The sequence below is a fragment of the Dendrobates tinctorius genome, unplaced genomic scaffold, assembly GCF_039654945.1.
Source record: "Dendrobates tinctorius isolate UK_male_01 unplaced genomic scaffold, ASM3965494v1 ptg000214l, whole genome shotgun sequence".
Classification (NCBI taxonomy): Eukaryota; Metazoa; Chordata; class Amphibia; order Anura; family Dendrobatidae; genus Dendrobates; species Dendrobates tinctorius.
Genome location: NW_027361881.1, coordinates 5,672,899 through 5,688,030, shown reverse-complemented (window position 1 = coordinate 5,688,030; position 15,132 = coordinate 5,672,899). Strand labels below are relative to the sequence as shown.

The 15,132-nt window shown below is 48.4% G+C and overlaps 1 protein-coding gene across 3 annotated transcripts in view; it reads right to left on the bottom strand.

Annotated features, from left to right (window-relative positions):
• SLC9A5 (solute carrier family 9 member A5) overlaps positions 1-15,132 on the bottom strand; it is a 44,295-nt gene that overhangs the window by 19,327 nt on the left and 9,836 nt on the right. For all 3 annotated transcript variants that reach the window (XM_073554975.1, XM_073554973.1, XM_073554974.1), the window contains exons 2-7: positions 14,795-15,097; positions 12,971-13,134; positions 6,901-6,979; positions 5,812-5,989; positions 997-1,217; positions 606-808 (exon numbers count right to left, since the gene is read on the bottom strand). In XM_073554975.1, the coding sequence (XP_073411076.1) occupies positions 606-808; positions 997-1,217; positions 5,812-5,989; positions 6,901-6,979; positions 12,971-13,134; positions 14,795-15,097 (1,148 nt within the window). The remainder of the gene's footprint in view (positions 1-605; positions 809-996; positions 1,218-5,811; positions 5,990-6,900; positions 6,980-12,970; positions 13,135-14,794; positions 15,098-15,132) is intronic.

The following is a 15,132-nucleotide window of genomic DNA, read 5'->3' as shown; positions in this document are numbered from 1 at the left end:
ATAATACAGGAGGTAACTCAGGATCAGTAATGTAATGTATGTACACAGTGACTGCACCTGCAGAATAGTGAGTGCAGCTCTGGAGTATAATACAGGATGTAACTCAGGATCAGTAATGTAATGTATGTACACAGTGACTGCACCTGCAGAATAGTGAGTGCAGCTCTGGAGTATAATACAGGATGTAACTCAGGATCAGTAATGTAATGTATGTACACAGTGACTGCACCAGCAGAATAGTGAGTGCAGCTCTGGGGTATAATACAGGATGTAACTCAGGATCAGTAATGTAATGTATGTACACAGTGACTGCACCAGCAGAATAGTGAGTGCAGCTCTGGGGTATAATACAGGAAGTAACTCAGGATCAGTAATGTAATGTATGTACACAGTGACTGCACCAGCAGAGTAGTGAGTGCAGCTCTGGAGTATAATACAGGAGGTAATGTATGCACACATTATACAAGTTCACGATATAACAATTCAGACTTGTACTTATGATTTGATATTTAATATTTTGCTTCAAACACTGCGTACAATGAATAAAGTATCAGCCATTTCCTTCAATTGTATCCAAACCTGATAAAAGAAGACGATTCACTCACCTGAAACATGACGGTGAAGAATACCACCACGATTGTTGTTGCTACGAAATAGTCTTTAGCTTTCACTTTTCTCCCATCTAGTAAAATGACCAGAGCGAAAGCGACGGCCCCCCGCAGACCCCCGTAGGACATCACCACCTGGTCTATCCTGTCCAGCGGGAGCAGTCTGAAGCGGTTTAATACGCACGTCTGCAGCACCACTCCTGCAACAGACAAGTGGCCTTTAATGAATCAGATCTTTGCAGGTGTTGTAGGGCGATCTCCCGGATGGCTCCTCCACAGCAGCGCTCGCTGATCAGCTCCTGTAGGCTCCGGAGGAGGACAGACGTCTGCACTGCACACATACATTCATCTATTTTTGCTACAGGGGAAGAAAAATGCAAAAACTCACCAACAGCCCTGAACACGAAGATGAAGAGGAGCGTGGACAGGACCAGCGCTGAGTCCCACGTCCACTTAGATGTGTCCACTGCCGAAATTCCCAGGAAGATGAAGATGATGGTCTCGGAGCTGCTGGCCAATGTCTTCATCGTGTACTTGACGGTGGTCCTGGATTTGTTGGAGATGTTGGCTTCCACGTATTTTTTGCAGCACAAGCCACAAAATGTCACCCTGTGCATAGGACATAAAGTAATCCAGAATTATACCGGCAAAAACATAACCTTTATAATGCAACAAGAGGCGGTTAAAAAAAACTGAAACGGAACTACAAATCCCAGCAGGGTCAGTGATAAAAAAAAATATCCTGAAAGAAAAACACAAACCGCACTGTGCACTGTACGATCACTAAACTGCCTTCTCCAAAACTGCCACTAGATGGAGCTCAAACCTTACAATTTCCCAAAAGAACCCATTTAAAAATAAATAAAAAAAACAACTAAAATTGGACATTTTATTAGGAAATTTCTGAACTCTGCAGTGATATGGAACATTATTTCAGGAGACTGCGCCTGAGGGAATATTTCAATGATACAGAAGATTCAGAAAACACTCGGACCGAAGGAAAAGGGATCCTAACAACTAGGAAAAGGTCAGACTGGACACCTCCACCTGGACGCAACCCTCCTTTGGATAAATATATAGACTCCTTCAGACATTTGATAAAATCCACAATCATAGACACTAAGAGGAGAGAAGCATCCAACATCAGTGCCCAGGAGAGAAAGGCCAGACAGTCTCTGAAAACCAACAAAGAAACCATCATTAAACCTGCTGACAAGGGAGGTGCAATAGTCATGATGAACACGGAAGGAAGCAAACAGGCAACTTATGGACACACGCCACTATAGAAAATTGGAGTCGGATCCTACACAGGACTATTACAAGGAACTAAGCAAGTTGGTTTCTTGTCTGCCTGACCAGTCCATAAGAGCTGGCGATGACCTGATACCAGAGACTCCAAGAATAGGGACATTCTACAAGCTTCCCAAAATCCACAAATCTGGAAATCCAATTATTTCAGGTGTGGGCACCCTCACTGAGCAGGTATCTGGATGGGTAGAGGGTATTCTTAAACCACTGGTGAAAGATACATCCAGCTACATTCAGGACACAACTGACCTATTGAATAAACTAGCAGCAATAGGTCCTCTGCCAGAAGGAACCATCCACGCCACCATGGATGTGGAATCGTTGACCTCCAATACCCCTCACCAAGATGGATTAAATGCCTGCAAATTCTTCATGGAAAACACAGGGACTGATGCTGATGCTGTGGTGAAACTTATAAAATTCATCCTCACCCACAATGACTTGGAATTTGACAACAAGATCTATCTACAGGATACTGGAACAGCTATGGGAAGTAAAATGGCTCCACAGTATGCAAATCTTTTCAGGGCCAAGCTTGAAAGCGACTTTTTGTCCTCATGCCCCATCAGGCCCCTGGCCTACTACCGCTTCATTGATGATATTTTAATCATCTGGATGGAGTCTGAGCAACAGCTAAAGACGTTCCACGAACAGTTTAATCAATTTCATCCCACCATCAACTTAACACTCAACTACTCCAGTACCGAGATTAACTTTTTAGACACCATCATTAAGCTAAAAACAATGAAATAGAGACGTCCCTGTATCAGAAGCCAATCGACAGTCCAACATACCTTAAATGGGACAGTTTCCATCCAAAACACATAAAGAACTCTATTATCTATAGCCAAGCCATCAGATACAATCGTATATGTTCCAACCCCATGGATAGAGACAAACACCTTGGTCGCCTCAAAAAGACCTTTTTGAATCAGGGCTACCATCCAAGAACAATTGAAAACCAAATTACAAGAGCCACCAGAATGTCAAGGAATCACCTGCTACATTACAAAGCTAAAGAAGAAAATAACCGGGTGCCTCTGGTGGTCACCTACAACCCAAATCTGGAGGTGCTAAGGGGAGCTGCACGGAAATTACAACCTTTACTACAAAAAGATGCCTGATTACAATCCATATTTCCAGACCCCCCACTACTGTGCTTTAGGCAGCCCCCAAATCTAAGAAGCATCATTGTCAGAAGCTCCCTGTCCTCTCCAACAGCTGCAGGAACCTTTCCTTGCAACCAGAAAAAATGTAAAACCTGTCCATCTATAATGACCACGCACAAGATAAAGATCCCCAACTCACATCAGGACTACAAGATCCCAGGTACTTTCACCTGCATCACATCTAATGGGGTGTACTTAATTATTTGTACTAAATGTCCAACTGGGGGTCTGTATGTCGGGGAGACAGGGCAAAAGCTTAGAACAAGGATGAATGCTCATCGTCACACAATAAGAAAAAAAAGAATGGATCTACCTGTGGCAAAACAATTTTGTATGATGGACCACAACACCAGGGATATGAAATTACTGGTATTGAAAGGTAACTTCAATTCTCAGAGAGAGAGAAGAGTCTGGGAGTATAAATTTATGACGACCTTTGACACTCTGTGCTGGAATGAATGTGTCGCATGGATTTATGTCTTTTTACATCAATTAAGGAATTTGCTCCCAAGACCTTGTGGGGGCATCACAACACATTAGGAGACCCCAATCAGAGGACAATAAAACATCCGGACTCCTTATCTATGAACTGGTCCAATATTTATGTTTCTCCCTCTCCCATATTGATAGTTCTGCTTCATGTCACTTGTCTCATCTATTGCATTTTTTCTGTGCTGTGTTGTGTATAATTATGTGATTCTTCAGATTTTGTATTAGTCTTTGCCTGATGAAGAGACCTGAGTAGTCTGGAAAGCTGCAATGTGTCACCATCTTTTCAGTTAGCCATTAAAAGGTATCAACTACTGAGGACTCTCAATCCTGAATATTCTTCTATTAAAAAAAGGAGAAACGGATCCGATGCCTGAGAAAGTGTAGTCAGCATATGATACCAGTGTATGGAAACATCGGTATATCCTGCCTGGCCGTTACACAGCAGGAGCGTTTGTTACAGTGTTTCGGTGCTAACACCTATTGACGTTCTGTTTTTGAGATTTGCAAAGTTTCATTATCCATTGATGAAGAATTAACCCTAGAAGTGATGCTCAGTATCGGGGCGAGCAGTGTTGCGGGGGGGCGCGAGCAGTGTGGCGGAGTGTGTGGGCTCCGGCGTCTATCACTTGCAGGTCGCCGGTGAGTCACGGTGGAGCCTTCTTCTCCTTCCCTTGTACTCCTCACATCCTCATGACTCAGCTCCTCTTATATAGGGCAGTGCAGCGGGGGCTACAGGAGGATGCGGCCCCCCACACCTGGCTTTATCCCTGCGGTGTCCTCTGCCCGCTCCGTGCATCAGCAGGCACCTTCCTCTCCGGGCAGCAGGCACCTTCCTCTCCGGGCAGCAGGCACCTTCCTCTCCGGGCAGCGGTGATCCCGGGGTGACGGGTGATCAGATCATATATCACATCTGAATTATATTTACTCCATGTATCACAGCCCTGGTGTAAGATGGCGGCTCCCGACCACCTCCCCGTCACAGGGACACACACTGACCCACGGCCTCCACTCAGCCACACCAACACTGCCAGTCACAGCGCCCCACCAACGCTGCCAGCCACAGTGCCCCACCAACGCTGCCAGTCACAGCGCCCCACCAACGCTGCCAGCCACAGCGCCCCACCAACGCTGCCAGCCACAGCGCCCCACCAACGCTGCCAGCCACAGCGCCCCACCAACGCTGCCAGCCACAGCGCCCCACCAACGCTGCCAGCCACAGCGCCCCACCAACGCTGCCAGACACAGCGTCCCACCAACCCTGCCAGACACAGCGTCCCACCAACCCTGCCAGACACAGCGTCCCACCAACCCTGCCAGACACAGCGTCCCACCAACCCTGCCAGACACAGCGTCCCACCAACCCTGCCAGACACAGCGTCCCACCAACCCTGCCAGACACAGCGTCCCACCAACCCTGCCAGACACAGCGTCCCACCAACCCTGCCAGACACAGCGTCCCACCAACCCTGCCAGACACAGCGCCCCACCAACGCTGCCAGCCACAGCGCCCCACCAACCCTGCCAGACACAGCGCCCCACCAACCCTGCCAGACACAGCGCCCCACCAACGCTGCCAGACACAGCGCCCCACCAACGCTGCCAGACACCGCGCCCCACCAACGCTGCCAGACACCGCGCCCCACCAACGCTGTCAGACACAGAGCACTTTCACTTGCGTTGCATTTTCCACCTGCGGTCTCCTCGGCCCGACGCCCCGTCACTGACACTTTCTCCTTATTCTCTACCGAGCAAAGAGGGCGAAACTAGGCAGGATCCCAAATAGCCGTCCTGTCACCGGAATAGAGGCCGCGAGCAGCAGTGTAAAGAATGGAGGATATGAGTACTGCTACCATGGTTGCATTCAGGGTCATTTATACATCTGACATAGGGGATGTGTATAGTATTGTATGCACATGAGTGGAGCTAGCGAAACCCAAATCCGCCATTCTTTACACTGCTGTCTGCACCTAGAAAATGATGATAAACAGAGAAAATCCATCAAGTTGGCGCGAGCGATTGATGAAATCTGCGTAAAATAAATAATGCCCTGTATTTTTGTTTTTATCCTTTTTGCATTTTTTCTCTCAAAAAGTCACAAGTTTTGCTTAAACTTTTTTTTTTTATAAAAATGCTAAAAATGGAGGAAGGAAAATGTGCAACTTGTTAAGAGACCAGCGGAGAACAGGAAAAAAGGAAAAAAACATCAAGGGCAGAGCCCGGGACAATGCACTCACGCCAATATGGAGGAGAGCGACACCATCTCCGCGGTCAGGTGGGCCAGGTACACAATCAGGAAGATGAGCAGAGGCTCGATGATCCGCACGCGCTTCGTGAAGCGGGTGATGAGGGCGAGCAGGAAGGCAAACACCAAGCCGACAGCTGTGCCTCCGAGGCTGACCACAAAGAAGGAGCCTGCGGGGGAACAAGAGAACAGGGAGAGAGGTCAGGGTGATAAGGGAGGGGAAGGAGGTGAGCTGTGACATCACCTATGGTGAATGGTGGATCCTGTGTTATCTACTGTATAAAGAGGTGTTATCACTCACTGTACAGGAGGAGGAGGTGAGCTGTGACATCATCTATTGTGAATGGTGGATCTTGTGTAATCTACTGTATATAGAGGTGTTATCACTCACTGTACAGGAGGAGGAGGTGAGCTGTGACATCTATTGTGAATGGTGGATCTTGTGTAATCTACTGTATATAGAGGTGTTATCACTCACTGTACAGGAGGAGGAGGTGAGCTGTGACATCATCTATTGTGAATGGTGGATCCTGTGTAATCTACTGTATATAGAGGTGTTATCACTCACTGTACAGGAGGAGGAGGTGAGCTGTGACATCATCTATTGTGAATGGTGGATCTTGTGTAATCTACTGTATAGAGAGGTGTTATCACTCACTGTACAGGAGGAGGTGAGCTGTGACATCATCTATTGTGAATGGTGGATCCTGTGTAATCTACTGTATATAGAGGTGTTATCACTCACTGTACTGGAGGAGGAGGTGAGCTGTAACATCACCTATAACACAGGATACAACATTCATAATTGAGCCAAGTAGACTACAATTCCCATAATGCCTTGTGCAGCCACAATAGTGAAAAGCGCATGTGGAAACAAAAAATGCAGTCAGTGATGTCGTTTTGTACATTTATCCTCAGTGATTGCATGAGAATGTGTGTGGAAGCAGAAGAGACAGTTTCCGCTGCCTTCCTCCATGACACGGGGGCGCACGTACAGCGTGAACCACACCGGGGTCCTCGGCTATAACCGTCACCACCACAGGGGCCGGAGCAGAAGCCGAGGTGTCAGATGGGTACTCACCCACGCCTCTCACGTAATCTGCCGCCTGGACGTTCCCCGCTCCCATCTCAACAAAGGAATTAAACACTTTGTACAAAACCTGAAAAAAAAAAAAAAAAAGCATAAAGACGACATGAGTCAGAAAGTACGACACCTAACACGGATGGTGCGAGCAGCCACAGCTAAGGGGGGAGCGCAGACCCCGGGCGTTACACGAGGCTCAGGTCAGCCATTGCTCCCTGATGTAAGAGGGTTAGGAAATAACAAGTCATCCATGAGGCGGGGATGGAGGTGTGAAGGGAGCCGGCCATGTGATGGTGGTTATCGATCATGTACCCGCATGGGGCCGCAGGGTTCACTTATTACTCCGGAGCTCCCCGCATGGGGCCGCAGGGTTCACTTATTACCCCGGAGCTCCCCGCATGGGGCCGCAGGGTTCACTTATTACCCCGGAGCTCCCCGCATGGGGCCGCAGGGTTCACTTATTACTCCGGAGCTCCCCGCATGGGGCCGCAGGGTTCACTTATTACTCCGGAGCTCCCCGCATGGGGCCGCAGGGTTCACTTATTACTCCGGAGCTCCCCGCATGGGGCCGCAGGGTTCACTTATTACCCCGGAGCTCCCCGCATGGGGCCGCAGGGTTCACTTATTACCCCGGAGCTCCCCGCATGGGGCCGCAGGGTTCACTTATTACTCCGGAGCTCCCCGCATGGGGCCGCAGGGTTCACTTATTACTCCGGAGCTCCCCGCATGGGGCCGCAGGGTTCACTTATTACCCCGGAGCTCCCCGCATGGGGCCGCAGGGTTCACTTATTACTCCGGAGCTCCCCGCATGGGGCCGCAGGGTTCACTTATTACCCCGGAGCTCCCCGCATGGGGCCGCAGGGTTCACTTATTACTCCGGAGCTCCCCGCATGGGGCCGCAGGGTTCACTTATTACCCCGGAGCTCCCCGCATGGGGCCGCAGGGTTCACTTATTACTCCGGAGCTCCTGGACGAGCGGCGCCCAGTGCTGGACGTGGCGTCCGATAACAGGTCACATGAAGATCATTCCCGCTGGGTTTCATGTGCCGTTACTGTATCAGCGAACGGAGGAAAACGGTAACAAAGAACCTTCAGAATATAAAGCGGCGATAACTGGCAATGGATCGTTAGTAAAGACGCTCGGCACTGAGGACACAGGTCAGCAAGGGGAAAAGGTCTGAAAAGAAGTGACTTTTACACCTGTGATCACAAACACTGACTCGGCGGTGGGGTTTTTCTTGCACCGTACTTTGACCCCTTTGAGTGACCTTTATGGTCATTAGATTGGTTCTTCTAACAAGGCGCTGCTGTAGCGTATCGCAGTGGCGGGGTGACTCGGTGGCAGCACGGAGGATACATCAAGTACCCGTGCTTTTTGGGTGAAGGCCACAGCTGGGATAGGACTCATCGATGGAGCCAAAAAAAAAAAAAAAAAGTTGGCCAACGAGGACATCTTTGCAATCTGGACTCAAGAACATAGTTGCGAGAAGTTTAGTTGATGCCTCGGAAGTTCTTCTGCCATCGCTCCACGTTAACCTCGGACTGATGAAGCAATTTCTGAAGACTCGACCAAAAGAGAGACTTTTAGGTGCCTTTGTACCAAGTTTCACGCACTGTCCGAAGCACAAGTGAAGGAGGCATTTATGTGGGTCCGGATGTTCGGAAAGTCACGAAGGACGACGTGTTCCAAACAAACATGAAAGCTGTGGAGAAAAGGGCTTGGGATTCTTATAAAGAAGTAGTGAAGAAATGTCAAGGTGACAACAAAGATCCAAAATGTAAGTCCACGGTGGAGAACATGCCGAAACGTTCCACAGCCCGGGCTGGTCTTACATTCCCATTTGGAATTTGGCAGGCCTTCTACAGGAGAAAAGGTATCAAGGGAAAAGGAGCAAGAGATTCCAATAAAGAGGCAGAATGGAAATGGAGGATTCTGGACATTTTTGGCTTCTTGTTCCTCTTGCTTGTACGCAATTTCCCGCACTCCTGTGTGATCGCTCTCACGTGACAAAGTAGCAGAATGCTCGATCATCTGCTGTTCAGATAGTTTGTGCCGACGTTCAACTCCTGATTATCGGCAGCCGGTCGCCTCGGATGAAGCATTAACGATCGTTCTGTTCCCGACAGTATTCGCGCAGGCCGGTAACGAACGCCCGATCGACTTCTAGATCAATAACCGACGCAAATGAGCCCAAAATCAGATATAACACACTAAAGACTGACGTGTTCTATGGAGAGACTACGGAAAATCGATTATAGGAGATGTAGGGATCAGCGCTCTCAGGGAGCGTTCCCACAGGCAATGTGGTTTGGACTAAACATGTACAGATTTCTTTCATAAAACTCCAAATAGATCAAAACCAAAAAAGGCGTCTTCTGGACACAAGAAGATCACAGCTAACAAACAGTGAATCCAGCAGCAGTTATATGTCAGCTTCAGCCCGAGCGCTAGCAGCCTACTGCGCCAAACAGAAGTGTTCAACGCTGGGCACAGTTCACACTGAACAGGCTGCAGCTTCCACACGGCTCTCTCCATCTGCAACACACAGACTTCTCCGCTTTCCTAGCCGACCTGTGCAGTCTCCATTCACTGATCCCATCACATCTCTCTCTCAGCTATAGCTCACATTCTGGCTGCTCCAGCACACAGACTTCTCCGCTTTCCTAGCGGATCCGTACAGACTCGATTTATAGAGACACCGACATGTCTCGCTCTCTCAGCTACAGCTCACATTTTGGCTGGTCACTCACTAGCTCCAGCACACAGACTTCTCCGCTTTCCTAGCTGACCCATGCAGTCTCCATTCACTGACCTCATCACATCTCTCTCTCAGCTATAGCTCACATTCTGGCTGGTCACTCACTAGCTCCAGCACACAGACTGTGCAGCTTTCCTAGCCGACCCGTGCAGTCTCCATTCACTGACCCCATCACATCTCTCTCTCAGCTATAGCTCACATTCTGGCTGGTCACTCACTAGCTCCAGCACACAGACTGTGCAGCTTTCCTAGCCGACCCGTGCAGTCTCCATTCACTGAACCCAGCACATCTCTCACAGCTATAGCTCACATTCTGGCTGCTCACTCATCAGCTCCAGCACACAGACTGCTCAGCTTTCCTAGCTGATCCGTACAGACTCGATTCATAGAGACACCTGTTATGATTGAGTCACCGTTGGAGGCAAAAACAGAAATGCTAGCTAAGTCCAGAAAACCAGAGAAGTTGGCAGCTATCGGATTGCAGACCCCTGAACTTAGCAACACAACTAGCAGTAGCCGTGGGGGGTTCCTACGATGCCCTAGACCCCTCGATCACAGCCGGAGATATAAATAGGCCTAAAGAAAGGGGAAATCTAAACTGCCCCAGAGCAGACCCCAAAGCAATAGGCAGCCCCCCACAAATAATGACGGGGAAGCAAGATGAAAACACAAACACAGACAGAAAGATAGGCTGAGCAAAGACAGGGCCCAAACTAACTATATAGAAAAGGACAGGAAGGCTGCTGTCTGCAATCCGTGAAAAACCCTATGAAAATAAGAGCCAACGGACTGACAGTGAAAAATGCCCTGAAGACGCTAGGCTTCAAAAAGCTATGTCAGTACTCAGGCATATACTGAAGACAGAGTTACAGGCAAAAGGAGATTCAGCTCACCCCAGCAGGGAATGGCAGAATCCAGAAAAGAAAGGAAGACAAAAACTAAACACAAATGCAACAGGCAAAGCAAAAAACTTAGCTTTAGGAGAGCAGGAATCAGACTGGTGTCCTAGGAGTCCACAGAGAAATCACCCGCAGGGCAGAATGGGCGAGGCAGCCTTATATCCAGTCTGTGACTCCACTCAGCCAGTCATCATCATTAGTCTCAGGTGTCTGATAATCAGGCTCACTACCTTTCCTTACCAGAAGAGGGAGTTCCCCGGGCCTCAGTGATCAAGGGGAAAATGAACTCACAACAGACACCGACACGTCTCTCTCAGCTATAGCTCACATTCTGGCTGGTCACTCACTAGCTCCAGCACACAGACAGCCCAGCTTTCCTAGCCGACCCGTGCAGTCTCCATTCACTGACCCCATCACATCTCTCTCTCAGCTATAGCTCACATTCTGAAAATTAGGAAGGGGAAAGGGAAATTTGTGCTCACCAAAATAGTCCTGTAAGCCGGTCGTGCCTAGGGATCAAATGGCTGACCACCATGTGTTGCAAACATGAAAAAAGAAGGAAGATCCGGCACTGGAGACTTGATAAAATCCACGATAAGTTTTATTCACATAATTTCATGATAAAACCATAAAGGGGAAAACAGACCCCCACGCCTGACGCGTTTCGAACCTTACACCAGGTTCTTCCTCAGAGACAGGTCACTCACTAGCTCCAGCACACAGACTGCTCAGCTTTCCTAGCTGACCCGTGCAGTCTCCATTCACTGACCTCACCACATCTCTCTCTCAGCTATAGCTCACATTCTGGCTGGTCACTCACTAGCTCCAGCACACAGACAGTGCAGCTTTCCTAGCCGACCCGTGCAGTCTCCATTCACTGAACCCAGCACATCTCTCACAGCTATAGCTCACATTCTGGCTGCTCACTCATCAGTTCCAGCACACAGACTGCTCAGCTTTCCTAGCTGATCCGTACAGACTCGATTCACAGAGACACCGACACGTCTCTCTCTCAGCTATAGCTCACATTCTGGCTGGTCACTCACTAGCTCCAGCACACAGACTGCTCAGCTTTCCTAGCCGACCCGTGCAGTCTCCATTCACTGACCCCATCACATCTCTCTCTCAGCTATAGCTCACATTCTGGCTGGTCACTCACTAGCTCCAGCACACAGACTGCTCAGCTTTCCTAGCTGACCCGTGCAGTCTCCATTCACTGAACACAGCACATCTCTCTCAGCTATAGCTCACATTCTGGCTGCTCACTCATCAGCTCCAGCGCACAGACTGCTCAGCTTTCCTAGCTGATCCGTACAGACTCGATTCATAGAGACACCGACACATCTCTCTCTCTCAGCTACAGCTCACATTTTGGCTGGTCACTCGCCAGCAGCACATTCAACTCTGCTACATCCAGCAGACTGACATCTTTTGTGATCACAGGCACTGGTTCTAGTAAAAAGCTAGGCAGGTGCATCTAATAAAATCCAGCAGAGCTAGGACTTAACCCTATCCTACCTGGCTCTGCTATATAATCTATAGAAGTGTATGCCAATGTCAGGCATTTACACATTGAGATGCAGATCCCACCTCATGCGGAAGTCTTTCCATTAACTCCTCCACAAGCGTGGCCCCCTCTCCACTCTCCAGGGTCTGGGTTTTGGGTAAGATATCTGCATTTATCAGACATTTATAGTTTTTCCTGTTCATGTGCTATAAATGACAGAGTTAGGATTATGAGAAAAAGTAATTTTTAATCTCTAACGTCTGGGCAATAAATTAGTGTTACAGACCCAGAGCCTGAGATCTTCACTATGGCTCATTAGATTGTCAGCTCTTCAGCACACTCAAGGAAGCCGACGTTGTGCCGTACCTTACATCTGATGTGGATGACAGCTGCATACGACATGAGCGCTGATAGCGGCAGCAGTTGATTTTCAGCTCTTGCACCATCTGATCCAACCAATGATCCTATAACGGTGCAGCAAAGACGATGTCACGGTACAAGGAGGACGCCGTCTGCATGTTGCTCGCAGCTGCTAAAGACGTGACGAGGCCGCTGACACACCACTCTGCAAAATCTGGCATCAACATGTTGCTCTATTTCTGCCAGTAATAGCCAGGGCTGATAGCGGCGTATTTAGACCAATATACCACTCAGGACTCCAGGAGAGCTGTGTGACGGCCAGTGACTACATTGTACCAGCATCGCTTTTTGCTCACTCAGCTTTTCAAGCTCCGTACAGGAGGTCCAGTTGTACAGAGCTGTGTACATTACACATATCAGGAAAGCTGTAAGATTTCAGATGTGACGTCTGCAGAACTGAGAGTTCAGCTCTGGAGCATAATTTAACCTAATTCAGCCTTTTCGCAAATTTACCATGAGATTGTAACGTGTGAGTCACTTACCACAGTGACGGCGTCGTTGAGCAGCGATTCCCCAAATACTATGATAAACAGCGTCTCATTGACGTGAACCTCCTCAAACACGGCCAGAACAGCGACGGGGTCAACAGCTGAAATAAGGCTGCCGAAGAGCAGGAAGTCCATCAATCCAGCATCCACCTGGGGGTCTGCAACAAAAGCAATATCACAGAAATACAGTCATTTACTCTCCGTGTTATGCATCACATACATCGTTTTTCAAGAACACACACAAAAAACGAAGCAAAATGTGCCAAAAATACACGTAGTGTATGCAAAATATAGTGTGATATTTTGTTAACTTGCTGTAAAGACGATGCGGGATTTCTTCATACAACTTGAGGGCAAAAACTAAAAAAAAACAACGGTCTCTTGTGATTGTACCCGAAGGCATTTTCATGCCGTTGCTTTGAGAGGCTGGCAGAATCCTGCTGCCACTTATGAGGAGCAACTAATTATAGAAGCGGGAATTAATTGGCAGCGATCAATACATATTGACCACCGTCTTCCTTCATCACTTCCAGGCCACATGGGGATGAGGTCTAGAATAATTCATGCTGATGCCGAGGATGAGGTAGCTGCAGGAACACACGTGACGGTCGCATTCACGTAAATGGGCGGGGGAATCCATGCATCTGCTTCAGAACTCCCCATATTCTTCTCCCGAGAAATGTCCAACATGCATATCAACGTCTGGTCCTTTGTTCCCATTACGTGCTCCGTCCGCACAGGATCACGTGTCACAGCTGCGCACTGCAGTGCAGACGATGTATCCAGGCTTGTACTAGCGGCACATGAACCTGCGTTAGTGGAGCACGTGGTGGCAATAATCATCCGACCCCCCCCCCCCGGAGTCTGGCGCGCGTCGGGGGAACGACCCCTGCATTATTGATGTAGGTATATAAGAAAACACCAACAATGTGTCTGTATGAATTATTAACTCTCCTCCGAGAGCTATCATTACATTAAAAAACACTGTGCAGAGTAACGAAGGGAGCCACTGATAAATATAGGGGTGCACGGCTCCACAGGGATCAAATCCACCAATGCAAATTATTTATGCAAGTCGCAGGCAGTCATGTGCAGCACCCCTTACAATTAGGCTCCATTCACATGTCCAATATTTTCTTTTTTGCACATCGATCACGTGTCCATTATAGACTGTAGGGCTTAGTCACGTGCCCATACACCGTTTCGCAGAGCAAACTTACACAGGGGGTCTGTAATGTAATTGTACACAGATGCCATTACTGATGCATCTGCTTGAGGTTCATTAAAAGCACAGATGTGCGCAGTTGGTATGTCAGTGGTAATGAAAATAACTTGGCACTCAACTTATAGCATTCATGAAAATAGAAAATAATTTCATTTGTGCAGTCTGCAAAGCGTTTCGGCCTACATGGTCTTCATCAGTCTGTTGTAAGGACTGTAATGGTGGGCTATCCAGCTCCCTGTCCAGGCAAAATGCTTTCATTTTTGATCAGGGTGCCTGTATAATTGGCCCTTGATAAGGATTGTAGTCCGGCTTGCTGTTATGTCAGTACAGCAGGTCCTAATGAGGCACAGGTGGTTAGTAGAAGAGGGCACTGGTCCGGACGCAGTGTCCACTGCTTGTCATAGCTGCTTGCATGGTGGCCTATCCCTGTATATCAATAGCCATTATCAAACATTAACCCCTACGCATTTCATTTTTAAAGAAAAACTGCACATTACTGTCTCTCCACTAATCATTTACATCCTGTTGAAGGAACTTGACTAATATTTGCAGATCATTTTTACATCTTTTAGGATAACAGATATCAGACTTACCCATAAGCCCCAATAGCTTCACGCCCCATAGGGCTACACCAGTGGCAAAGGAATTCCAAACTGTGCCAACCACAGCGTACATGAGAATGGCACCGATATTGTCGAAAAATAGGCGACTCGGCATGAAATATCCGGAGTCCAAGACTATTGGTGGGAGAAGAAAGAGGAAGAACATACTGGGCTCTAACTGGAACTCGGCCCTCTGGGCTATGGCCAAGACAATCCCTCCGAGGGCCAGTCCTAGGATGATCAGCAGACAGCTCTCCGGCACAACGGTGGTCACCTTCCTGGACAAGTGGAACACTGCAAAGTAATGAAGACACATTGATGAGGACATC